Raw genomic sequence first — 27,840 nt, 5'->3', positions numbered from 1 at the left:
TCTACGTTTATTTGTGTGCACTCACTATAACAACAAAATGCGATTTTGTAAAATAATGAAAGCAAACAGGATGCGCTGTAACAGACATTAAATATATATCTATAAACAGTGTAATGTCTACTTTAAAATTAACCAATTCAAATGGAAAACAAATATTCTCAGATTATGCAATAATGAGTGTAAAACAAGCATACAGGCGCATCCACTAATGTGGAGATGACGGGTGTAACGCATTAAAACTTCATATTCACAGGAAGAAGGAGGCGGGATCCGGCGGACAATCAAATAAGACTTTAATAACAAAATAAAGACAAAACAGTGCGGCAGCCCCTCACGGCCGACTGCCGTGCACAAACAAAACCAAAACACAAACTAAAATCCAGGCCTGGTCCTCTCTCGTCCTTCATTGTCGTCGCTCCTGTTTTATATCCTTCCATCTCCTCCGTGGGACTCGAGACCGGTGGGTCGAGCAGGTGTCACTCATTTCCAATCACTCCACCGGCCTCGCCCCGTTCCCACGCCTCTCGGTCCAGCCCCACACGTCACAACGGGAAAGCACTTGTTTATCAGTGAATTATTCAAATGTTAATGCAGGTTCCTTACTGTTTTTCCCTGACACATTTATAATCATAGCTTCTGTGGCGCTCTGTGGCAAGCTTTATACATGGCTTGAGCACTTATTAGGCTTTGTAGGCAATTAAAGGCTCATTATAATGATTTTGCCGGCAGCCATATCACCCTGGAGCCCAAGACCGGTTGCCCCCTGAAGCTAAGCAGGGCCGAGCCTGGTGAGTACCTGGATGGGAGACCTCCAGGGAAAACTAGGTTGCTGCTGGAAGAGGTGCTAGTGAGGCCAGTAGGGGGTGCTCACCCTGTGGTCTGTGTGGGTCCTAGCTCCCCAGTGTAGTAATGGGGACAATATAATGTGAACAAGCACCATCCTTCGGATGAGATGTTATCGGCATCCTGGCTAAATTTGCCTATTGGCCTCTGACCATCATGGCCTTCTAACAATCCCCATATCTGCTGATTGGCTTCATCACTCTGTCTCCTGTTCACCAATAATCTGGTGTGTGGTGGGCGTTCTGGCACAATATGGCTGCCGTCGCATCATCCAGGTGGATGCTACACACTGGTGGTGGATGAGGAGATACCCCTTGACAATGTAAAGCGCTTTGAGTGCCTAGAAAAGCGCTATATAAATGTTAGGAATTATTAAGTGGTTTATTAATAAACGTGCAAATAGTCAACTAATGCTTAAAATGAACATCTACTAGTCGACCAGAAAAATCCTTCGTCAAGGGCAACCCTACTATTAGTTTAGGTAAGCGATTTGCACTGAGACATATCATGAAAAAGGGAAGTCGTGGCCTAATGGTTAGAGAGTCGGACTCGCAATCGAAGGGTTGTGAGTTCGAGTCTCGGGCCGGCAGGAATTGCGGGTGGGGGGAGTGCATGTACAGTGCTCTCTCCACCCTCAATACCACGACTTAGGTGCCCTTGAGCAAGGCATCGAACCCCGAACTGCTCCCCGAGCGCCGCAAAATAAATGGCTGCCCACTGCTCCGTGTGTGTGTGTGTGTGTGTGTTCACTGCTCTGTGTGTGTGCACTTCGGATGGGTTAAAAGCAGAGCACGAATTATGAGTATGGGTCACCATACTTGACTGAATGTCACGTCACTCACTCACTTAAGTACAGCAAACCTTTCAAAAATCTGAGCCTAGTGGAAAAGGAGAGGAAGAGGGGAGCTCAGGGTGGATGAGGATAGATGTTTATTCAAATGGTATTCTGTCCCTTGGCTTCATTGTCTTAGTCCAGGTCTTTAGGTTCATTGTTTTATTGCATGGGGTTTCTGAGAAAGATCAGTCAAGGAAATCAAGCTATAACCTGAAGTGGTCTAAAGAGGTGAAAAATAAAATATTGACATACAATAGACTTGTAACGCTTTAAAATCACTCTTTGTTATAGGGCTGCGTGACCAATTGGGAAAATCTTTTATATAAAAAAAAATTGCTATGGTTTGTGTAAATGATCAAAACCCAAATGCTGCGATTTAATCAAATAATAAATCCACCTCAGGTTTCAGATTGAAGCTTGGTGTTGTGTGTGAATGAACCAACTTTTTTTTCACTCTGGGGAAAAAAATATTTTTAACTTAAAAAAAAAAAGTTAACATTTAAAATAGTTAACATGGTTAATAAACTAATAGTTTTGTTTAAATAAATAATAATTTAGATTTCTTCTGAAATTAATTTATTTATTAAATATTTTATTATTACTGGATAGTTATTTTTTATATTTTTATTTAATAATAATCACTATAAAAAAAAATATTTATTTTATAGTGACACTAAATGGGTCACCCCCCCCCCCCCAAAAAAAAGAAAACGGTAAAAAAAAAATAAAAATTCAGCCTTAAAAGGATGGTTTACACTTTTTGTAAAAATCTGGTCTTTTAAATTTTCATATTTTTATTGTACAAATGCATTCCCCTACAATATCACACAGATAATTATTTTAATTATTTCTTATTTCTAAATATTCAGGTCATTCAAGCTATTCATGTCATCTGGTGAAATGTTTTTTTTTTTTTTTTTCTCTTAGTATTGTGCAGCCTTTATTGGACACTCTTTTGGAACATTGCTGAATTGATGTAGCAGCCACATAGTAAAACACTAGTAACCACCAATATCACTCTACTAGCACATGGTTCTTCAATTCTTTTCCTTGTGTGCTACTGTCCTGTTTCAACCATAACCAAACACATCTGAACAAGCTAACATGGTCTTCAGAATTACTAGTTAATTACAGGCAGATGAGTGTGATCAGGGTTAAAACTAAACTTTGCATGATAGTGGCCTCCTGGAGTGGGATTGAAACCCTCTAACCCTCTCTTAGCAACTGCATGACATTGCACTGTGAACACACACTAGCAACTTGTTGGCATTATCTTGCCAACCACCTACAATACCCATTAGATTTTTCTGAGAAAACAAAAACTTTAGTTAGTTTTTTTCTGAAAAATGTAAAAAATCTAGTTTATTGTCACTGAAGTTAATCTGTCACACACTGATTTTCGTACAATATTTGACGGTATTTCCCTGTTTCATGGCAGGTGATAAATCTGTCCCACCTAAGCTTGAGCCATCTGTTTCTGTGCCACCCTTCATCAATGCGGGAAGTCACTCTGAGCCACCCAAACTGAAACCCATTGAACCCGTTCCCGACAAAAACTGGCACCACCAGGATGGAATTTCAAAGCCACTCAATGGACACTCCCATCTACAGTTAGAGGACAGTGATGTCAGCGTATTAGCTACATCAACTCTAGCCGAGCCATCAAGCCCAGTAAACCCACGGACGTCTGTGCTTTTCCGCAAAACAAAAAGCACAAGCCCTTATAAACCCATGAGAGGGGATGTAAATCCAAAGGGGAGATCTCAGCTAGGCACAAAAACATTCTTGGCAGTCGTCATACCACGCCTAGAGACATTGCTTCACTCTAGGAAGAGACCACGGAGTACCAGTAGAGACAGTGTTAAGGACGAACCGCCCATCAAACGCCTGGACACAGGTAGAAACTGCAGGAAAACAAACAAAAATGCAAGACAGATACACTATGATTGATATATATGTGACCATGGACCACAAAACCAGTCTTGAGTGTCAATTTTTCGCAATCGAGAATTATACATCATCTTTCCATTGATGTATGATTTGTTAGGATAGGACAATATTTGGCCAATATGTAACTATTTGAAAAATCGAAATACTGAGTACATTGCTTTTTAAGTTGTCCAAATGAAGTTCTTAGCAATGCATATTACTAATCAAAAATTAACTTTTGATATATTTACGGTATTTTTTTTTTTTTTACATCGGGTTCAGGCTCATTTAGCTTCTCTCCTTTTATTGTGCCCATATACTCGCAGAGCTCATAGGCTACTGTAAATATTAATACAGGTGACAGTTGAACATGCAGAGCATCAGGGAGAAGTTGTGGAGCATGGGGAGTTATCAAAAGTTCCCAATGCTTCAGGAAAAGCTGCATTTTTAAAGAGTTTTGATTTGATTACCATGACAAACAATGAGTCATTTGGTCATGTGCAGTGCTCGCCATCTCCTCATTAGAGGCACCTTTAAGAAATGCATTTATACGCATTATGATTATAATAAAAGCATTTTTGTTTTCAATATGTTTTATTTCGTTGAGTACTAATTTAAAGCTTTCTATAGATGTATTTATCATGTCTGTGAGCCATGTATTCGCTGAGTTTTGGTTCATTTTTGTGAAGCGCTGCTATTTAACACCATGCGGAAGAAAGCTTACAAATCATGTTTGTTTTATTTATTTTATAAAAGCATGTTTTGTTGATATTGTGAGTGAACAAAAATAAAATTTGACCTTTTACAGTTATGAATTACTCTTACCTTATGAGCAAAAATTACAGTGTATCCATGGAAAACAAAGTGATCGCTGGCACCTCCATGTCCTGCAAAAGCACGCATAGCTTCCATTCTCTGCACAAACTATTGGATATAGTGCTCATTTATGTTAAATGTTTAAACATGGTTATATGCTTGAACAGTTTTAGTATATCTATAGACACGGGCATGGGCCTGAGCTTGACTCTTAATACTAATTATTTTTGGCATATAATTTTGACCTTTACAATGTTTTTTAGCTATTTAAAAAAAAATACTCCAGCGACTTAAGAATGGTTTTGTGGTCCAGGGTCACAAATGCATATTAATAATAAATGCACTTTTTTTGACAGGTCAAAGTGCATTTAAGGCTTTTTAGAATAAGCTTACTAGAACTGCATCATGGGAAAGTGTAATATCTGGTGATTTCCTCGGTCAAAAAATAGTCATGCATGTCAGTAATAGACATGTGCTGTGTGATTTGTCATGTAAACAACCTGTCTGCTATTAAAGTTTCTTTGCTTGCTTGAACTACTTCGCTTTGTGAGTTTCTTTATTATTTTCAACATTAGTTTCATTAGATTAAATGGGAATGATTTCTCTCTTTCTCTTTTCCTTGTGTCTTTCAGGGCTGTCAAATGGTTTTGATATGGAGCCGGAGAAAGAATTGGATTCTAGCAGGCAGTTGGAGCCTCGATACAGGTGCGCATCTGAATCCAGCATGTCCTCCAGCAGCAGGTGGGTAGTTGACAAGTACTTTTGAAAGGATACAATGTACAGTGGTGTGACATGCTGTATTCCATCAAAAATGATTTTCAACAGCATTTTGCTTATTTCACGTCTCTCAAGGAATATTACAATTATGTGAAGACAAATTAAATGATGTCTAGAAAAGCTGCATCATGTGGGGGGAAAAATTACATTTTTCTGAATTTTTTAATTGCTATTGTGATTACCAAAAATAAATACATACAGGTTTTCTTTGTTTGTTTTAGGGCTATTCAGTATGTGCAATAAATATGCCTATGAAACCCTTATTTAACACCTTTTGACATCCTCACTAAAAAGCTATAGTGGATATTTTATGTAGTGGATATATAGTAGATCATGCCGAATATGCAGCCAATGAGCTTACTGCCTTGCATTTATATGGCTTGCTAGCATTCACTTGAGATTCTTGCAGCATGCTTTCAGAGATTTTCCAAAACTTAACAGTTAGATAAGTAAACGGTCTTCATTCTGATTTTTAGTGCATTATTGCATTCATCAGATTTACATATTTAAACTAGAAAACATAAGTTGTAAAGCTAGTGTGGTTATTCATGAGAGGAGTAAATATTAAGCATGTCTTGTTCATGTAACAGCAGTAGCATTAGCAGCAAGCAGATTTTATAGTTAGTGTGTGTGAGAATACAACGTCAAGTGTAGTGGATTTTATAACAGTAAAGTAAATTGGGAAATACCTTATTTGACTGAAATCTCCAGTGCTTTTGAATATCTTCTGTGGGCATTCATTTCTAAATCAACCACGAACGGATCGCTTTCAGATGCACACTTCACTAGTGGGGTCGGTTTGCAGTTGGCATTTCACAGTTGTTCACAGTCTGTAATCATGGTGAACAAGTATAGCTGTCTTTCATACACCTCATATTGTCAAAAGCCTTACCCTTTTTAACCATAAGAACATATTGAGCAACAGAAAACAATGTACCTGCTCATATGTGTACTCGTGCCGAATTGCAATGCACTTCAGAAGAGGGAGCGCTCACTCTTAAAGGGTATGGAGCTTATAACGTGACAAAATGTATTGAATTAGAATTTTGGCAAAGTTGAATTATTGAGTGTAGGGATGTTCATTTTGGTTATTTTTCCTAACCGATTATTAACCCTTAACAGACAATATTATTTTAAATTAGAATTGAATTAAATTATAGAGGATAAGTGTCTGAGACCCGTTAAAAATACTAACATCTTTTTCCTGGGAATTAATTTTACATCCGCAAAAAGTAGCAAACAACAGAACATGAGGATTCACATGATCATCATATCACATCACGCACCTGCAGCGCTTCTGCGAGTGGAGAAAAACATAATAAAGCGAGGCTATATAAATATATATATATAAATATAAATATATATATTTTAGACTTGTGCCGGTATTCAGTAATGCGATATATCACGGTAATGAATATGCACGATATTGTTATCATGGGCACTTCTAAATACCATGAATAAATATATATTACAAATTATTCAGAATTTTGAATGCATTTTAAGAATACTATTTCCATCAACTGGTCAAAATGCACTATACCGCTGTATGCTGCTTGAACAAGCATGTGCGCTTTGATGTAAACAAGCACGCATGAGAAGCACATGGGAGAACACATGACAGACGCACTGAATGAAAGAACTTTCACTCTCTGACAGCAGATGGCGCTAAACTGCAGAAAATGTCCTTACCCTGGAAACCCCATAAATACAGCAGCTGCACTACTTTCTAAAACATATTTAAATAATTCTAAATAGCCATTCAGATTTGTGTATTTGCTATGATGTTCATCACAGTGCCATATACTTAAGTATTAAGACTTAAAGGGTTAGTTCACAGAAAAATGAAAATTATGTCATTAATAACTTACCCTCATGTCGTTCCAAGCCCGTAAGACCTCCGTTCATCTTCGGGACACAGTTTAAGATATTTTAGACTTAGTCCGAGAGCTCTCAGTCCCTCCATTGAAACTGTGTGCATGGTATACTGTCCATGTCCAGAAAGGTAAGAAAAACATCTTCAAAGTAGTCCATGTGACATCAGAGGGTCAGTTAGAATTTTTATAAAATAACTTAAGCTGTTAACTTTTTTAATGTGGCTGACACTCCCTGAGTTAAAACAAACCAATATCCCGGAGTAATTCATGTACTCAAACAGTACACTGACTGAACTGCTGTGAAGAGAGAACTGAAGATGAACACGGAGCCGAGCCAGATAACGAACAAAACATTGACTTGTTCTATGCTCATCTCTTCGTAATGGAGTCAGACATTGAAGAGGTTGCAGTTGGGGTTAATGTCAACTCTTACGATGGGCCATTGCCATATAATTATGAGCCGCCTAGGCGAGAGAGGGGTCAGGCAGAGTTAAGGGGAAGGGTAAATGGACAGAGGAGAGAGAGTTGTGTTGTGAGGAGAATATGTGGAGTGACCACAGGCTATAGCTAAGTGTGGCTAACATTCTACGTTGTCTCCATGTTTATCACATTGCAGTATCTTTAATAAATCATATTTAGCAATATTGCTGTCGACTTTGTTGTTTTTCAAGCATCCATGTAGATTGTCACCATCTATGCCAGCAACATGTCTTAAAATGTTTAATTTAGATCCCAGATTTTAAATGAATGCTGTAGGCTATAGCTTACGTCTGTGACGGTCAGCTAGTCTGGACAGGGATGCAAATGCTGTGCATTTCTGCACAACATAGTTTATCGTGAAATTTTGTAGAAATTGCTAGCTGATTTTTAATCAGTAACTGCTTTCAGACCTAGGTATCCGCATTTTCTGCTTCTGCAGATGTCAAGCGTTTGGGCCGTATATCTGAACAACATAACCGGCCAGCTGGAATTCCGAACTTAGCCAGCTGCTATACTACTCCCCTCTTAGTATTTCTGACGGACATTATGTAAATGAGCTCGCATGTACTGCGGAGTACGTGTATGAAAGCAGTTAGTGTTCCGGTTAGGACGGGAATATGCTGTTCATGTAAATACAGTCATTGTTACAAAAACCTACTATAATAATAACGATAACGACGAACTCTCTTTTCTGTTACCACCTCTCAGACTGCGTTAACCCGGGGTGCTCAACACTACTCCTGGTGATCGACTGTCCTGCAAAGTTCAGCTCGAATACTAATCAAACACGCCTGAAACAACTAATTAAGGTCTTCAGGCTCACTTAAAAATTAAAGGCAGGTGTGTTTGATTAGGAATGGAGCTAAACTTCGCAGGACAGTCGATCGCCAGGAGCAGGGTTGGGCACCCATGACCTAAACCCACACTGAGAACCAGGGCACCAGCGCCTATGTTTGCCTGTCGTTATGTCATATGACTCGTTCTCTGGGAAAAGGCATTTTTTGGAGCGTAGCTTAGAATAGGTACACTTTTTTCTTAATTTCTGCCCGTTGGGTGTTGTAAAACATATGTATTCTTATGTATGTCTTTTTAAATTAACATTTTCATACAAGATTCTGTATAAATTAAGTTATACAATTAAATTGAAAGATGGCCTTTAAAGATCATCACCTCGAACAGTTGATCAATTTACAGTATTTTCCAGTCGTAGTATAATTTGTAATACAGTTAATTGTAGTATAACCAATTAATAGTTTCCCGCATTTTATATTGTTGGTCTACAGTGTTTTTTTGTTTTGCCCTGAAAAGCAACACAAGTCTTCAGATGGAAGATGCTCGTTTTATCGCTTTCTTACTGATGTGGATTTGATTTTTGATATTTTATTTGAACTAATTATTATCGCTAGTTAGTTGTATATAAATAGTCATACTAAAGCCTGGTTTTCACTTAGGTCTGTTTGTGTTACTAAAAATATCAGATTACTCAGTTGTTAAAATAATCAATAGATTACTTGATTACCAAAATAATCATTAGTTACAGCCCTAGATTAGTTAAAATATTTCTAAATAAAACTGTTTTACTTTTTGTAATTAAAAGACATATATTTTTTCATTAAATGTTTATTTAAAATAGCATTCAAATATTGTCTTGTCGTAGTGAACCAAGTATCTGTATTTTGTCTCATCTGGTGAGTTAAGTGTATTGTCACATCCCTGTTGATAAGCAGTGATATAGCCACTGATCTATATATGACTGGATCGCTCATTGCGTTCTAAACTGCCAACAGAGAGTGAAGCCACCGGAAGTGTTCGATCTGCCATCTTACTAATCCCTACCAGCAGAGAGCACCATTGAGTTACATTCAAATTGCTGTCCTAAAATAACTTGATTTGAAGCAAATCAGTCAAACAGTACTCGTTTTTATGTTATGTGTAATAAATTTATGTTTAATTCAGATGTTATCTGCAGAGTTTATGTTTTTTTGGGGCAGGATAAGCGATATATTTAAATCGTTTAGGTGGGTGTGTCTGCTGCCAATGATGAGACAGGTAACCATCCAACACAAAATATACCTTATTTATTTATGAACATAATTATTCAGGAATTATTAAACATAAACGTATTAGTATCAGAAATGGATTTTAATATATTACAATGAATAATACAATTATGTTGTTAATATTGCTCTATAATGAAATGAAAAGCTTAACTTACTATCTGGGAAATAAAGCTTTATGTCTTTAAATCCGTACTGTATATAGTCAGTTATTTCTCTCAATAAATTCAGATTTTAGAACAAACACTTTGTCGTTTGTTTATATGTTGAGGTCATGTCAGTCTGATGTTTATCGTGTTCGTGATCGCTACTGTAATGAATGTAGCTTTTTAATAAGTAGGGGAAATTTAACATTTAAAAAATAACCGTTTACATGCCTAGGGTGTTTGCATTGTAATAATGTACAGAGATACTTCATATTTATAAATGCTGACTTGTTAGGTGATGTTTTCTCATTAAAATCATACAAATTCCTATTAATTCAATGGAACGTTTACGCACACTAGGGATTACCAATATGGCGGCGCGTCGGCTTCACTTTCATGACGTCATGAGCAATCCAGTTCTATATTATAGATCAGTGGATATAGCTCATAATTTTCCAATTGTATGATATAGCTTTCATTCTTCAGGTCAACCATATATATATTCATGAAAAAGAAAATCAGTTTGAATAAAAAAAAAAGCGATAATATTGCCATAGTATCCTTTCAAATGTTAAAGTTGCCACAGTCATTGCATTCATTGCATGGGCTGCCCCGTCCCCGAAAAAAAAAAATTCAGGCTCAGGATTTTTTTTTTTTTTTTTTGCTTTAACCCGAGCTTGGTTAAAATGCATAAATCCTTTTTATTGAAAACATTCAAATTAAGTTTGAAAAGTTGTCGGAGCATGGTGGTGGTGGTGATGCTGTAGGTGAGCGACCGTGATGCTGTAGTTCGTTTATAGCCTAAGTTTAGCTTTTAATTTCTGGCACTTTTATTTATGCTTCAAAATTCATCAAAGTTATTATTTTGTGAAGATTATCCTGATAGACAGAAACGTGTAAGTTTCATGAACTATGGTTGAACACAAAGCTTATTTTTTGCGATAATCCAAAAGCCTATGGAAAAATCCTATAGGATTTTTGTCTACCAGTGTGATGCTAACATCCGATCGTCTACAAAGACATCAAAGTTTCCCCACTATATTCAGCAACCACTTTAGGCATTTCCTTGGTTTCTTCTGCTGAGGTATATCTGGAGTTTCAGTGCAAGAGCGCTCTCTGGCTGACGGATGGAGATTTACTGCTGATCACAGAACCGTGCTTCACTAAAAGATATGCATGACAATTGCAGCTTCTAAAAATCGCGATTTATAGTCTTTGTGATTTGATTTCGATTAATCGTACAGCACTACTGTCAAAGAATGTCAGAGACGAGATTGTAGATCTGCACAAGGTTTGAATGGGCTACAAGACCATCAACAAGAAGCTTGGTGAGAAGGAGATAACTGTTGGTGCGATTAATTCAGAAATGGAACAAATACAAAACAACCATCAATTAGCCTTGATCTAGAGCTTCACGCAAGATCTTGACTCATGGGGTAAGGATGATCATGAAATGGGGGCGCATGCGCAAGTGCTGACCCCAGACGCTGGTGTGCTCGTGTGTTTGCTTGCTTGTTTGTTTGTTTTAAACTGTAAACAGTCCACGTTCAAAAGGCAACATGCTTTTTAAGATAATCGTTGTGTTCTGGATTCTAAAATGCGCTATAGACTGCGTGTCTGCGTTGGGAGATGGAATGGATTTGGGAAATCTACGGAACAACGGACTAATGAGGACAATGTTTTACAGCCGCGAAGATCTGCTGAGATTCCAACACAATGTTAGAACCCCACCAAAGTTCCTTCATGAACCTTCCGAAATAATCTGTTCCATCCACACAACAAACAGAAAGAAGAAAATAAAACGGAGGGGCTCTAGAGGCGGAATCCGAAACAGACTTAAATCTCGCGGCAGTCGGTTTCCTCTTCCTACAATAACTTTAACTAATGCTCGTTCGCTTCAAAATAAAATGCTCGAACTTACAGCATTAGTGAAATATAACAGAGACTTTAAAAAGAGCTAACCTGATCTGCATTACGGAGACATGGCTGACAGAGGCGATTGATAAGATACACTTGGAAGGATACTCATTAATCCGTCTGGACCGCGACAGTGCCAAGTCAACCAAAACAATCGGAGGAGGACTGTGTATGTTCGTTAGTAGCAGGTGGGAGAATAATTTTACGGTACGTGAAACACAATGCTCTGCTCACTATGAACTATTGACTGTGTCTTTTAGGCCATATTATTTGCCTCGTGAATTCGGACAAATAACAATTATCTTAGTCTATGTGCCTGGACCAAACTTTGCAATTGCTGCCGAATGCATAGCTGCTAGTTACAACAGAGCGCTTTGCAATTCTGCCGATGACCCAGTCTTCTTGCTTGGAGATTTTAATAAATGCAATGTATCTACGCTGTTGCCAAATCTTGAGCAATACGTAACCTGTCCGACAAGACTGGTTAAGACTCTGGACAAATGCTTTGGTAACGTGGAAGGTGCATATGTGCCAAAGCTATATCCACCTCTGGGTCGTTCGGATCACAACGTTATTCATCTGTTACCAAAATACAGGCAGCTTTTAAAGAGGATCAAGCCTGCCGTTCAGCAGGTTCAAACGTGGTCCAGGGACGAAATAGAAAAGCTAAGAGGCTGTTTTGAGTGCACTGAATGGGACTTATTTTTTAACGATGATGACTGTTGTAGTAATCATGAATTGTTGAATGATACAATAACCAGTTATGTTAATTTCTGTGTAAATTCAGTGGTTCAAACAAAGAATGTCAGAGTCTATCCAAATAATAAGCCGTGGATTAACAAAGATTTGAAACATTACCTAAACATGAAGAAAATTGCCTTCTTGCAGAATGATCAGCAGAAAGTAAAAGAGTTAAACAAAGCAGTAAAACGTAAGATAAAAGATGCACAGAATGAATATAAAGAGAATGTTGAAGAGAAATTAAGAACAGGGAATGTAAGAGACGCATGGAAGGGTTTGAATACAATGATGGGTAGACAAAAGAAAAGAGTTCAACAACATGAAGACCCTCATTGTCTCGCAAATAATCTTAATATTTTTTTATTCACGATTTGATAATGATTTTAATGATGATTTGTCTGTTAGTAATGAATTAATGATGACCATGACTCAATCACAGCCTATGATTATACAGGAGAGGGATGTTGTCACAGTGCTTCATAAAATTAAACCGCATAAGGCATCTGGCCCATGTGGCCTGAAGGGGGAAGTCCTGAAAGAATGTGCAGCACAACTTGGACATGTGTGTACAAGGTTATTTCACATCTTCCTGGACAATGGTTTCGTACCATTAGCCTGGAAGAATTCCATTGTCATCCCGGTGCCGAAAATACCTAATGCAAAATCTCTCAAAGACTTTCGCCCAATCGCACTCACATCTATTCTGTGTAAATGTATGGAACGCATAGTATGTAAGGAACTGTTATCCCAAATCGAGACATGCATAGACCCCATGCAATTTGCCTATCAGGCAAATAGGAGCACTGTAGATGCCTCTCTCACTCTCTTAAACAAGGTTCAAAATCATCTAGATAACCCAAATTCCTATGTTCGAATACTCTTCATGGATTTCTCATCTGCTTTTAATACTGTCCAACCTCATCTTCTTTTAAAGCGCCTCTATGAGTTAGGTGCTAGTAGTTGGATGATTTCATGGATTAAGGAGTTTTTAAAAGGTCGCCCTCAATGAGTTTGTGTTAATAATGTTATGTCGGATTGCTTGGTTTTAGATACTGGGGTACCGCAGGGATGTGTACTGTCTCCAATACTTTTTTCCGTATACATAAATGAACTGAAGTGCAATGACGATAACCTTACCCTTATAAAATATGCCGATGATATGGCATTGGTCTCATGTCAGAAAGAAATGAACTGCACCTCATATTTTGAGTACATTGACAGTATTATCTGTTGGTTTGAGAGTAGTTTTTTACATCTTAATATTGAAAAGACAAAAGAGCTATGTTTGAGAAATCAGTCGAGAAGAGCAGATACCGCATCTGAATATAAACCAGTGGTCATAAAGAAAAAAACTGTAGAGCAGGTCTCAAATTTTAAATACTTGGGTACAATTATAGATGAGAAACTTAATTTTGAAAGTAATGTGGAGTACATTCATAAAAAAGCACGACAACGCCTGGGTCTCCTCAGGAAACTCAGAAGCTTCAATATTAGTCAGCAGACCCTAACTTTGTTATATCGATCAATGATTGAGAGTATTCTCACATATAATATTGTTTCATGGTACGGTAATCTAACATTAAAACAAAAGAACAAACTCTCACAAATAATTAATCAAGCAAATAAGATTACTGGACAAAAAAACAGCCACTTCAGAGCTTGTTTGATCATTTAATGGGTAAAATGGCAATTGCGATTTTTAAAGATAACACACACCCTCTTCACTCTGCTTTTGAATTGCTCCCATCTGGACGTAGACTAAAAATTCCCTTGGCTAGAAAAAATATCTATAATAGATCTTTTCTTCCAATGGCAGTGATTATCTTAAATCGTACAGTGTTTTAATTGAAACAACAGAACGATAGTCAATATTTTTGCAGTGTTTAACTATAGAATTTCTTTTGTATCTGTGCTGTTGATGTGTGATGTGATTTTTAAGCAGTGAATGTATGTTACAGTGTCAAAGAAAAATGTCCTCTCTGTGAAAACAGACTGGACAATAAAGTTCAATCAATCAATCAATCAATCAATCAATCAATCAATCATGAGAAAGGTGAGGGATCAGCCCTGAACTACATGGGAGGAGCTTTTTAATTATCTTAAGGTAGTGGTGACCACACTCACCAAGCAAACCATTGGTAACATACTAAGCCAAAATGGACTATAATCCTGCAGCACCCGGAAGGTCCCACTCCTAAAGAAGGCACTTGTACAAGCCCGTTTAAAGTTTGCCAAAGAAAATCTAAATGATTCAGAGAAGGTTTGGGAGAAAGTGCTGTTGTCAGATAAGGCCAAAATTGAGCTCTTTGGCATTAACTCGACTCGCCGTGTTTGGAGGGAGAGAAATGCTGAATATGCTTCATTTCTTTGTAAGTGGGCAAACTTAGAAAATCAGCAGGGGATCAAATAAATATTTTCCTCACTGTATTACTTTATTCATCCCTTAAGAATCAAATCCATGGCTTAGGCATTTCTAGCACCATGCTTGGTGAGCTGTAGGAACACACATTGCATCCCCAAGTACTCGAGCACTCTGCTAATTTATGATTTATCAAGTGCTTGATTATTCAACACGCACATCCCTGTAACCCTGTACAATTCCTGTTTTCACGGGCACACCACACCATCATGTTTTCTTGTCTGTCTTTAATAGTAATGCAGTTAATCTACCAAAGTGTGGAAAGGGGAAACCAGCCCTCGTCCGGAGGAACACAGTGGAGGACAAGAATGAGATTATTGCTTGCATCGAGAGTAGAAACTTCGCCAAGGCTGCTAGAATAGCTGCTGGTAGGTATCCACATCTGTACACTTAACTGAATTGTAATTTGATCTCACTTTAACAGTGAGTCAAACCACAGTGGCTTGGATATTTTTTAAGACAGATCTTGCTGCTCTGTATTGCAGTGTAAACAAATAAGGCTATCATATGTTTTTTCTTTTCTTTTTTTTAAAAGTAGATTTGGCATACTGCCTTCAAATGGTTTGTCAAATAATGTAATTTTTTTGTAATTAAAATTTTTTTTTTTTATTAATTTTTTTTTTTTTTTACAGTTTTTCTCGATTGTTTAAACATGTTTCTTAAAATTGTGCCTCCTTTTTCAAAACTCTAAACACAAATCCTAAACATCTCACCCAATTCCCTATACTTACTACTTTCAGGTCAAAATTAAGCTTTCCACTCAAAACTATTCAATGTTGCTGAAAAAAAGAAAACTAACTATTTTGCCCTCAGACATGACACACAAGCCCTCAGAAACACACACACTACAACAGTCTTACATACTAATGAGATCAATTCATAACACTGTTGCAAAAAAACCTTCTTTTGGCAATTAGGTATTATTTCACAGTTCAGTGTCTATTACAATATACAACATAATTAGAGCCGATACATGTTACAGTAAATATAGCAGATACAGTGAAATTCAAGAATAAGCTGTAAGAAAAGATTATTTTCATTACACTGCTGTAAAGAGATCTTACAGTACAGTAGATGAAAAGCACTAGAAAGGAAAAGGTCAAATACCAAAGAATGGCATATGAACACAACAGCATATAGAATCTGTCAGTTCTGATAAAAGAAAATTCAGTACATGCAAGAAGTATTTGGTTACAAATCAGTTCAGCAGTTATGGGTTTGAAGGTGTACAACTTCTGCTTCAGTATTTACTGTACATACATGTGTATACAATACTGTGCAAAAGTCTTATGCCACTAGTATTTTCACCAACAAAAATGTTTTTAAAGGTCCCGTGACATGGATTATTTCCTTTTTTTTAAAATGCTTTTTTTTATTGTTTCCTTAGGTGTACTTACATTGTTAGTATGATTTTTACATTTAAAATTTAGAAATAATAAGCATTTTTATATCCTGATATTAGCCCTCTGGCTTGATTGCTCTATTTGAAGGGGCGTGTCTGCTGTGAGATTCTGAGTAAACGACAACTGTTGTATTTGGCAAACATCTTTGCATACGAAATGCGTATTACATGTGGAACCCCTCTCATATATATATATATATATATATATATATATATATAAACCCCTCTCAAATATATATATATATATATATGTGTGTGTGTGTGTGTGTGTGTGTGTGTGTGTGTGTGTGTATATATATATATATATATATATATATATATATATATATATATATATATAATTTTTTTTTTTTTGGTCCCACTTTATATTAGGTGGCCTTAACTACTATGTACTTACATAAAAAAATAAGTACAATGTACTTATTGTGTTCATATTTGTATTGTAAAACACTTTTGCTGCTATTGAGGTGAGATACGGGTAAGGTTAGAGATATAAGTACAATGTAAAAACATGTATGTACACAATAAGTACATTGTACTAAATTATTAATTAAAATATAAGTACATAGTAGTTAAGGCCACTTAATAGGGAAGTCGTGGCCTAATGGTTAGATAGTCGGACTCCCAATCGAAAGGTTGTGAGTTCGAGTCCGGGGCCGGCAGGAATTGTGGGTGGGGGGAGTGCATGTACAGTTCTCTCTCCACCTTCAATACCACGACTTAGGTGCCCTTGAGAAAGGCATCGAACCCCCAACTCCTCCCCGGGCGCCGCAGCATAAATGGCTGCCCACTGCTCCGGGTGTGTGCTCACAGTGTGTGTGTGTGTTCACTGCTCTGTGTGTGTGCATTTCGGATGGGTTAAATGCAGAGCACAAATTCTGAGTATGGGTCACCATACTTGGCTGAATGTCACGTCACTTTCACTTTCACTTCACTTTCATATAAAGTAGGTCCTTTTTTTACTATTACAGCTGTCGAGATTAACGAATCGTGGAAGTGTTGATTATATAATTATTTTTTCAATCTTTTCACATCACGTGAAAGGCTGCAGTGATGGGCATTGAGTAAACAGAGTCTGTTTATCGCGTGAATGCAGTGATCTCGTCATTATTGCAACACGTTTTCTCTCACAAAATGCTTTCACCACAACTAACAGCAAACACATGAATACAACACATCAATACTGTAAGAGATTTGTTGTGCACCATAACAGCGTCATTCATTGTAACGGCAGTTTAGGCAAATGTGCAGATATACTCGCGATGTGTGACAGCTCCGACAAAATAAAGGGAACGTTCTTTGATCGCTCTCTGTAATTAAATCTCTGTAACTAAATCAGATTTGTTTCATGTCTCTAAGAGAAACAACGTGAAGTTGATCGTTTAGTCACTGGCTTGATTCACTGATGCATAAACAGTATTAAACGATTTAGAAAGAAAGTATGTGTTAACTTGAATGATTCACTACACATCAGAAATCACTGATCACAGATCAGGCATTATTAATGAGCCCTGTTACTCACCGTTTGTGGCGGTGCTGTCAAATCCATGTCATAAAAGTCTGTTTGTAACGCCTGTGCTGACATTGCGACTGAATTATATGTAAATATTTGGGCGGGCAAAGCAGAGAAAGGGTATGTAACATTTCTCCTTATAACGTCAAAAGGAGGAGATTTCAAGATCAGCCCGGTTGAGCTTCCATTTTCTCAAAGGCAGAGAAAGATAGCAAAATCTCGATTTACACCGATTACTATTTCTAGAAACTTGGGGACCATATACAGGCTAGGGGAACTCATATTAATGTTAAAAAACCTCAGAAAGTGAAAATCTCATGTCATGGGACCTTTAGGTCAGTTATACCTATCTTTTGCTATAGTGTGTCAGTAGTAAATATCATTAGTATAGTTTACATTTCCAAACATTATTTTTGCCATTAATTGTAATAATCCAGTGAGATTTGATTTCACCATCATCCAATCTGTCTGGAATAACATGAAGAAACAGAACAAACAGAAACTTCAAGAAACCTGCCTGCAAAGCTACCTGAAAAACAATGCGCAAGTGCACCTAGGACAAAAGCTTTTTTTAACGCATAGTGTGGTCACACCAAATATTGATTAAATTAGTTAAGTTAATAGAAGTTAATTAATAAAATCTATTTATGACATTATTTTTGATGGCATCCTCACTTTACAGCATTTTTACACAAGTGCCTAAAACTTTGGACAGTACTGTAGCTTTGGAGGTTTCTTGAAGCATTTTGGAGACATTGCCACCGTTTTTCTGGATTTAGTCTGTCTCAGTTTATTCTGTCTCTTCATGGCATTCCAGATAGACTGGATGATGATGAGATCAGATCTCTGTGTGAAGCACTGGCTGCTTTCAGACTCCTTGTGCAAACAAAAATCTCACTGGATTATTACATTTAATGGCAAAAATAATGTTTGGAAATGTAATCTGATAATCCAATCCATGCTTTACAGAGATAAAAATCTAACATAAAAACACACAACATAAATAAAATAGCATCAACATTAACGGCGACAAAGAAGACCACGACAGCTCTTATGGTGAGTCAAAAGCCAGGTAATAAAAATGTGTTTTTAAACTAGATTTAAAAATGTGAAGGGTGGGCGCAACTTTAATATGCAGTGGTAAATCATTCCACAATTTGGGAGCAACTGCTGATAATTCCTACTGACACACTACAGCAAAAAACACAGAAATAACTGAAAGTGATAGTTCACCCAAAAATTAAAATTTGATGTTTATCTGCTTACCCCGAGGGCATCCAAGATTTAGGTGACATTGTTTCTTCAGTAGAACTGAATGTGAACTTCAGCCGTTGCAGTCTCTGTCATACAATGCTTGGCAATGGTAACAGAATCTATGAGAGTAAAAAAAAAACACACAGACAAATCCAAATTAAACCCTGCGTGACGATACAGTGATGTGTAAAGACATAAAAAGAATGGTCTGTGCAAGAAAATGAACAGTATTTAGAGTTCTAACAGTTCGAAAATTGCGTGAATCAGAGGTAAAAAAAACGGACAAACATATAAATATTGTTCAGTTTCCTGCATAGTTTGATCGTTTTGTGTCTTTACACATCAGTGTATCGTCACAAGCCGCGGGGTTTAATTAACATATTTAATTATACACTTATATAAAGTACACTTATTCAGTGTTGATTATGCAATCTAAAAATAAGTAGCAGTTGAGTAGTTTGGGCTCTGTTTTTAATTGAAGCCTTTAATAATATTGTAATGTGCAAGTGATCGGGCTCCCAGTGTATTGTTTACAGCTTTCGCTGAGATAGATTTTTTTTATCCTTAACATAGTTTTGATTATAATTTAAAGATATAGCCACAGTTTGTTCTGTCCAGGCTGGACTATTGCAATGCTCTCTTGGCAGGTCTTCCTGCCAGTTCTATCAAACCTTTACAATTAATCTAGAATGCGGCAGCAAGATTAATTTTTTATGAGCCGAAAAGAATACACGTCACATCTATGTTTATGTTGACCCTCTAACTTTAGCACTCACTATTCTAATTCTATTCTTTAAAAAATAAAATCTAACTACCTTTCTAATCTTTTTGTATTCTATCTGTTTTCTTTTTATTTATTATAAAATTATATAAAAAAGACCTCTAACACTAGCTTGCTCTATTCTTTTTTTATTCTATTGGTTTTCTTTTTATTTATTATATTATTTAAAAGCCCTTGCTACGTGTACTGCGTTTAAGCTAACAGACTTGTTATGGCATTTATATATCATTGCTCTTTTGTTGTTTTTGATTGCTTCCAATGTCCTCATTTGTAAGTCGCTTTGGATAAAAGCGTCTGCTAAATGACAAAATGTAAATGTATTGAAAACGTACTGACCTGTGACTTGAAGGCAGAGTTAAGTACAGAACTGTAATTCTTTTGTATTTATACTCTCTTTTCCACTATATAAAAAAGATACCTGAATTGCCAAAAAAATTGAAATTGTATTATTATTATTTGCTGTATCACTGTAGACATAGTATACACACTATATTGTATGTCTGCACCATCATAACATGTTTGTTGATATTCCTGCTTTTACAGAAGTTGGCAACACCAGTATTTGGATGCCTGCTAGTGCTGATACAGTTCTGGAACCTCTCAAACTAGTTTGGGCTAAATGTAGTGGATACCCCTCATACCCTGCCCTGGTGAGTATACATGTGTTTAATAGCTATTTCCACCTATTTCTTTCCTTTATTCCTATTCTCAAAGCTTGGATCTGTCCAGTCCTGCTCATTGTGCACTACATTCCTGCATAATTAACATAATTTAAACTGTTGAGCTGATGCTAATTTGGCCGAACCACTTGGTGCTTATGGCTTCAGTCTTGTGCATGAGCTATGCTTCAGTTGTCACACTTTTTGGAGTCAGCCAAAATAAAATATTTGTGATAAATCAATTTACTTGTGGAAAATATCTTCAGAATACATTTAAAGTCAGGAAACCAAAAAAAAAAAAAATTCTTGAAGAAATAATTGGTCCGTCTAAACATAATAGATGTATTTAAGTAGTTATTTAGTCTTATCCTGTTATTATATATTACCTTATAGTCTGCAGTGTCTCTATAAAATAATAATCTATATTCTCTGTCAGGGGTTCTCAAACCTTTCCGTGATGTACCCCCAGCACTGCACATTTGTATGTCTCTCTATATCTGACACACACACACACACACACACTTTAGGTCTCCACTAATGAGCTGATGATTTGAATCAGGTGTGATAATTGAGGGAGACATACAAAATGTGCAGGGCATGGGGTACTGCAGGATAGGTTTGAGAACCACTGCTCTATGTAGCATCTGGCTGGATTCTTTCTCATATTATTCCTATAAGTGTTGCAACATTGCAGTACGTTTTTATTTTTCCGTTTTCTATCAATAGATAATTCAATAGATACTGATCAGACCCATCTACAGAAAACTGATTTTAACAACCAAAATAAATTGTATCAGATTGTTTTATTGCATTCTTTTCAGTACTTACAAATAGTCAGTTTTGATGTGACTGACAATAGCAAAGATGTGTCTCTTCTTTTATGTTTAGCATTAATTTAGCACTAACAAGCCTTTGCACAAGTGAGGGTATACACTATTTTTACTGAACCTCTAATAACCAAGAGTGCATCATTTAAGTCTGCGTCCCTGATAGCTGTGTTGTGCCATAAGCTTTGAGACTTTGTGATGTTACACTTGTTTACATTTCTCTGCATCTCTGTCCACACATGCACATGTGCCTCAACTGTAAGCACAACCTAATTTACACAGCATCTATTATAAATGTTTACATATGAAGTCATTATTTCACACTTTTTCAATTTATTTATTTAGTATAATTTTCAAAGGCCTGTGGATAAGATGGAATATGGACAACCAAGTACCAAAAAAAAAATCTCTAGAGCAATACATCACATAGAACAGGGATGTCCAGTCCTGTTCCTGGAAGGCCACTGTTCTGCAGAGTTTAGTTCCATAACCAGTTAAACACACCTAAACCAGCTAAGCAAGGTCTTACCAGGCATACTAAAAACTTCCAGGTACGTGTATTGAAGTGATTTGGAGCCAAACTTTGCAGGACAGTGGCCCTTCAGGACCAAGTGTGCACACCCCGACATAGACTATGTATTTAATAACAAGTGAAAGGTTATTGTAAATCATGCATGACCTAAGTAATATTTATAAACAATGACAGTTATTTTACTTTTTTCAGGGTTGTTCTCATTTTCTGTAACATGTTTTTGTTTTATTAAAGATCATAGACCCTCACATGCCACGAGTGGGGTGCCAGCACAATGGAGTCTCTATTCCAATGCCCCCACTGGATGTTTTACAGATTGGAGAACAGATGCAGTGCAAGTTAGAAGAGAAACTTTACCTTGTTCTCTTCTTCGACAACAAACGTAGCTGGTGAGATTTAGATGCTAATTACTGGTGTTTGCCAAGTCAATTATTGCTCGTACTATTATTATTGTGCGTACTTGGGGATTTGAACAAACTATGCTTTGAACATCTGCAGTTATCTTGTAAATTTTCCTTTTTTGTACTACAGACCATGATAACCATTTAACCTTGTATTTTAATTAGGACTGGGCGATAATTTGATAACGATAATTATTTTCCTCGATAAAACGTTATGAAGAGTTCAATGAATGTTAAATAAAATGTATGTGCCCAAAGCGTAACGAAACAGCGTGATTCGTTTGAATTGTGCCACATGGACCGTTTATCCACTCAGATCACAGTTTAAACTGCCGTACACCACAAGGGTGACGAACACAAATTACAAATTAAAATTTGACTAACCAGTTTAAAGCCAAACAGGAGAAACACTGTGTGCAATGAGACAGAAGGCTTTTCAATTTACACCTCGCCATCATTCACCATGGATTTACTGTAGTAACACTCACTCCATCACTTACTGGTATTGTGGCAGAAATTTGTGATATTCACACTGAATTTTATTACAGGAGTAATGGTATATAATTCTAGTATGTATTTGTAATTAAGCTATAACATGTTTGCATTTATACTGAATGTTTCTAGACTACTGTTTTTCATAGTTATATTTTTACCATGGTACTGAGTTTGCTATATGTGTTTTTAACTGTGTTTATCATGATTTAAATGTATGCTACAATAGGAGACCAATGCTTAATTAAAAAAAAAAAAAAAAAACTTGGTTAGAATAAATGAACCATATAAAACTGTGGTTGCTACAATTTTTCCAGATGTTACCGATTTTGATAATTAACAAAAAATTTACCTCTGCATTCTAACTTAAGCTACTATCAAATGTGCATTTCTTAGACAAAAAAGGTCTGGTTTCTACAATAATGATCTGGTTTCTACAACTTTCATTTTGGAGCAAAAATCTGGCTTTAAACTCAAAAGAAATAAAGATTTGACTATTATCGTGATAATTATCGATATCGACTGTTATGAAAAAAAGAATTACCATGATCAGTTTTTGGCAGCGGCTATTTGCAATAAGCGTAAATAGCAGCATTTTTTGTGATATGCTGTTTACACTAGGTGCAAATAGCTATAGATTTTATTTGCACTATTAAAATTTTACTACTTACTGCAAATAGTGGCTTTTATCTGCACCTCAGTATTGTAGTACATTGTTAAACAGTATGCAATATTAACTTATTGAGTGTAAATTTTAATTGTAATTAAAATTAATAAATGGATGCCACCTTATTGGGACATTAAAGCGTTCTCTAAACCTATCCTAATCCAACCCAATACTTTATTTTCAACTCTTTGATTATATTCTTCTATTTTCTATATTCTATATACATGCTTTTCTGATGTGATTAGAAATTTGAAAAGGGTGAAAAAAAGTTTGCCAAAAGGTGGATTCGAACCTAGGTTGATCGCGTCAAAATTAACATGTCACACGGTTTACCATCTGCGCAACTTAAGTAGTATTGACTAGCCAAGTCACACGTTGTGGGTGGAGTTAGTGTAAATAGCTTCAGCCAACAAGGCGGGTTATTTGCACTTAGTTTAAATAGACACTTCAATTTTTTTTTGGCCATATCGCCCAGCCCTAATTGTTTTAACACTAAAATGTCACATACCAGTTAAAATTCATAATTCCAATTTTGATCGCAGCAAAAACGAGTAGTCTTATTAATATAAAATTCAAACATTAAGGACAACAAGGTCTTTCTTACGTGTTTATCTGATGGCATTTTATCTATTTGAGTCTGTAGATTTTATTTATAATTCATCTTTAAAGGCCGTTTTGTCAAAATTAGATTTTTCTACTGTGGAGGAAAAAAAAACCTTCAAAAATCTCAAATTCAGTAGCAATTAAATACACTTTACAGTTTTATTCCAGTCTGTATTCTGGAGGTTTTATAGAGGAGTTTGTTCATATGCCTGATTTGCATATGATTTTTCTTGCCTGATTTTATACAGTATTTTGTTCAGTATAAATAGGGATTAGTTTTTACCTTTTGACTATATATATATATATATATATATATATATATATATATATATATATATATATATATATATATATATATATGTATGTATGTATGTATACGTGGGTTTTTTTTTTTTTTTTTTTTTTTTTTTTTTATACTTATGGGGTGTTAAAAACCCATGACTATAATATGTCAACAGAATATAACAATTATTATGAACCTGGCTTAATCCTTGTGTCCAGGATTTTGTTCTAGAAATCTATGCAAATTAGTGCATCTTTAACTAATGACAATTTACACATAACATTTAAAACAAAAATGTAATACAGAAAATGTTTGCATTTCTTAATGTAATCAATAAACTTGGGAGGTATAGTGATATCTATTATTATATATTTTCTATTTATTTATTTGATTGTATGTGTGTGTGTTTTACCTTGTCCAGGCAGTGGCTTCCTAAATCCAAGATGGTTTCTCTCGGTATTGACAAAACCATCGACAAGATTAAAATAATGGAGGGCCGCACATCAGCCATCCGCAAGGCTGTTCAGACTGCCTTTAACCGTGCCATGAACCATCTGAATCGAGTCCAAGATGAACCTATTAGTGACCTTAGTGATGTTGACTAAGACTGGCAAATGCAGACACATTTCAAAGCCTTACTAAGCATCATTCCTGACTGGCACCTGCTGTGTGACTCCTGTATTTTGTTTTACTCCATACCTGCCACTCCTGTCTCATTTGCACAGAAGTCTGTAATCAGTTCTGTAATAATGTAAATCGCTTATCACTAACTTATTATTCAGGTTTACTGTAATGGGTACTGTACATACATTTTTTTATAGTATTTATACATTTTCCTGAATTATTCCCAGCATAATAACTCATTGATGCTGGAAAAAATTAACAAAATAAATTGTGTAAAATTAAAGTAAAAGAACACTGTAATCAGGGCTGGAACATGATGTGAGAGTACTTGCTTTTTTGTGTTTAAATTATTGAAGTTTGTACACACAGGCTTTTATTTGGCATTGTTTTTTGTAACTTAAGAATGTTTTTACAACAATTTTTACATATTTTGATGTATTTATATCACTAAATATATAACTTTGTCTTTGCATATTAGTAAGTCATGTTGTTATGAAAACCACAAGTGCGTTATTTTGATATTCTAATGAAACAAAAAAAAAAAGAACAAAAAATGCTGCCCCGACTTTTGTTTGTGTTGAGTGAATGGTTTTGTTTGAACTATTTTTTATGTTTTTATTTGTATGTGGGAACTCCATAATGGCTGTAGGATACTGTTTTTTGTACTGGTGTTCATTAATTGTGTTGGGTGCTGTTTATTCACTGGGAAAAGGATAAAAAAAAAAGGTTTTACATGACTAAAGAGTATTCTTGCATGTTAACATCGACTTCCTTAATTTAGTTTTCCACTTGGTTATAGTGGGAAGATTTTGGAATACTTTTTAAACCGTATGTCAGTTGGTATTACATCTGTTGATCAAATTGTCCTTTTTTATTTTTTATAAATTCATACATAAGCTAGTTATGACTTGAGTTTATTACAACAATTACTCTATATTAATATGTATTGTATATTACATGTGATTTGCATGCAATCTTAGTAGCCACAATATCCTTGCCTGTGAAGCCATTTTTATGCAACGCAATGATGGCTGCACGCGTTTCTTTGCAGGTCACCATGGTTAACAATGGAAGAACAATGATTTCAAGCATCACCCCCTTTTAACATGTCAAGTCTGCCATTCTAACCCAATCAGCCTGACATAATGATCTCCAGCCTTGTGCTCGTCAACATTAACAAGACGATTACTGAAATGATCTCAGCAGGTCCTTTAATGACAGCAATGAAATGCAGTGGAAAGGTTTTTTTGGAATTAAGTTAATTTTCATGGCAAAGAAGGACTGCAATTCATCTGATCACTCTTCATAACATTCTGGAGTATATGCAAATTGCTAATATAAAAACTTAAGCAGCAACTTTTACAATTTCCAATATTTATGTAATTCTCAAAACTTTTGGCCACGACTGTACACAATCAATGCCTGAGGTAAATACAATGACACAATGAGATAGTTTTAAGGGCTTTGGAGTTGCTGGATGTAAGAAGAGTGTCAAGATAGGATTTAAGTTCCTTATGAAAAATTTTAAAGTAAGGCTTAACACCCTGAAATGTACATTTATGCAAGAAAAATTTAGCTAGAAAAATAAACAAATTTATCAAAAAATACTGGTCCTTTGCATCTTTATCAAAATTGTGCTGACCACATAAAACATCTTTGTGTAATAAAGAAAAAAATAGTGCATTCACAATTACAGAAATCCTTCCAGAACAGACTAGTATACGAGAATTCCCAGAAGAGATGAGAAATAGATTTGTCTTCATCACAACAAAAAGAACATAAAGAGTAAATATCAGGAAACATTCTTTTTAAGTAAAGCTTTACAGGATAAAAAAGATAAAGTAATTTGTAGGACATATCCTTGACCTTATTGGTTATTAAATATTTTGAAAACAAAGACCACTTTCTTCCATGGAATGTTAATAAACTGGCCATTCCAGTAGGACACAATGTACAGGGTAGAAGCTCACTCTAAAATAGTTGTCTAATTCTCCTGTTCCGACCAAAAGAGTTAGATAATATATATATATATATATATATATATATATATATATATATATATATATATATATATATATGCTGGTCAGAATTAGAATATCATCAAAAAGTTGATTTATTTCATTAATTCCATTCAAAAAGTGAAACTTGTTTATTATATTCATTCATTACATACAGACTGATATATTTCAAATGTTTATTTCTTTTAATTTTGATGATTATAACTCACAACTAAGGAAAATCCCAAATTCAGTATCTCAGAAAATTAGAATATAAATTAAGACCAATACGAAGAAATGATTTTTAGAAATCTTGGCCAACTAAAAAGTATAAAAAACTTAGTTGGGGCTTCTTTTGCCTGAATTACTACAGCAATGCGGCGTGTCATGGAGTCGATCAATCTGTGGCACTGCTCAGGTGTTATGAGAGCCCAGGTTGCTCTGATAGTGGCCTTCAGCTCTTCTGCATTGTTGGTTCTGGCATATTGTGTGGAGTATTGGGTTTTATTATGAAAAGGGGGTTTTATTATGAAGCGCTTTAACAGGAAGTACCGGAACTACTAGGTGCTCGGGGTCATGTGATTGAATGTGAGTTGAAAAGAGGATGACGCAATAATAAATGCTGTTCAGTTGCTCTACAATGTGTCGCTTGAATCTATGCCCAAAACCACGACATGGTGTCAGAAGTCCAGCGGCAGTAAGAGCTTAATCGCCGGGGAGTGAAAGTAAGCTGTTCTGGGAGTGAAAAAGAAGGTTTTATCGGGAGAAAATAATGTCGGATACAGAGGAAGCGGGAGCAAGCGCACCGCATACGCTGCCTCTCAGGCTACCGCCCCAGCTACAGATAAACAGCGGCAACAATGCTAACGCAAATCCACCCCCGAACGCCACATTCACCATACAGCCTCCCAAAGCATTTGATTTTTCTAAGCCTCAGCAATGGGAAAAGTGGATACGGAGATTCGAAAGAT

At 36.0% G+C, this 27,840-nt stretch overlaps 1 protein-coding gene across 2 annotated transcripts in view; it reads left to right on the top strand.

Moving 5' to 3' along the window:
• Window positions 1-25,772, top strand: part of brd1a (bromodomain containing 1a) — a 39,486-nt gene extending 13,714 nt beyond the window's left edge. The window contains exons 8-13 of one of the 2 annotated variants that reach the window (XM_059511517.1): window positions 3,117-3,575; window positions 5,056-5,164; window positions 15,069-15,202; window positions 20,328-20,434; window positions 22,037-22,191; window positions 24,670-25,772. In XM_059511517.1, the coding sequence (XP_059367500.1) occupies window positions 3,117-3,575; window positions 5,056-5,164; window positions 15,069-15,202; window positions 20,328-20,434; window positions 22,037-22,191; window positions 24,670-24,853 (1,148 nt within the window). In that variant the 3' untranslated portion in view covers window positions 24,854-25,772. The remainder of the gene's footprint in view (window positions 1-3,116; window positions 3,576-5,055; window positions 5,165-15,068; window positions 15,203-20,327; window positions 20,435-22,036; window positions 22,192-24,669) is intronic. The other variant, XM_059511518.1, reaches the window with a different exon arrangement.
• The last annotated feature ends 2,068 nt before the right edge of the window (window positions 25,773-27,840 follow it).

The sequence above is a fragment of the Carassius carassius genome, chromosome 26 (assembly GCF_963082965.1).
Source record: "Carassius carassius chromosome 26, fCarCar2.1, whole genome shotgun sequence".
Lineage (NCBI taxonomy): Eukaryota > Metazoa > Chordata > Actinopteri > Cypriniformes > Cyprinidae > Carassius > Carassius carassius.
The sequence above is the reverse complement of the archived record's forward strand: the minus strand, read 5'-3'. Positions and strand labels throughout refer to the sequence as shown.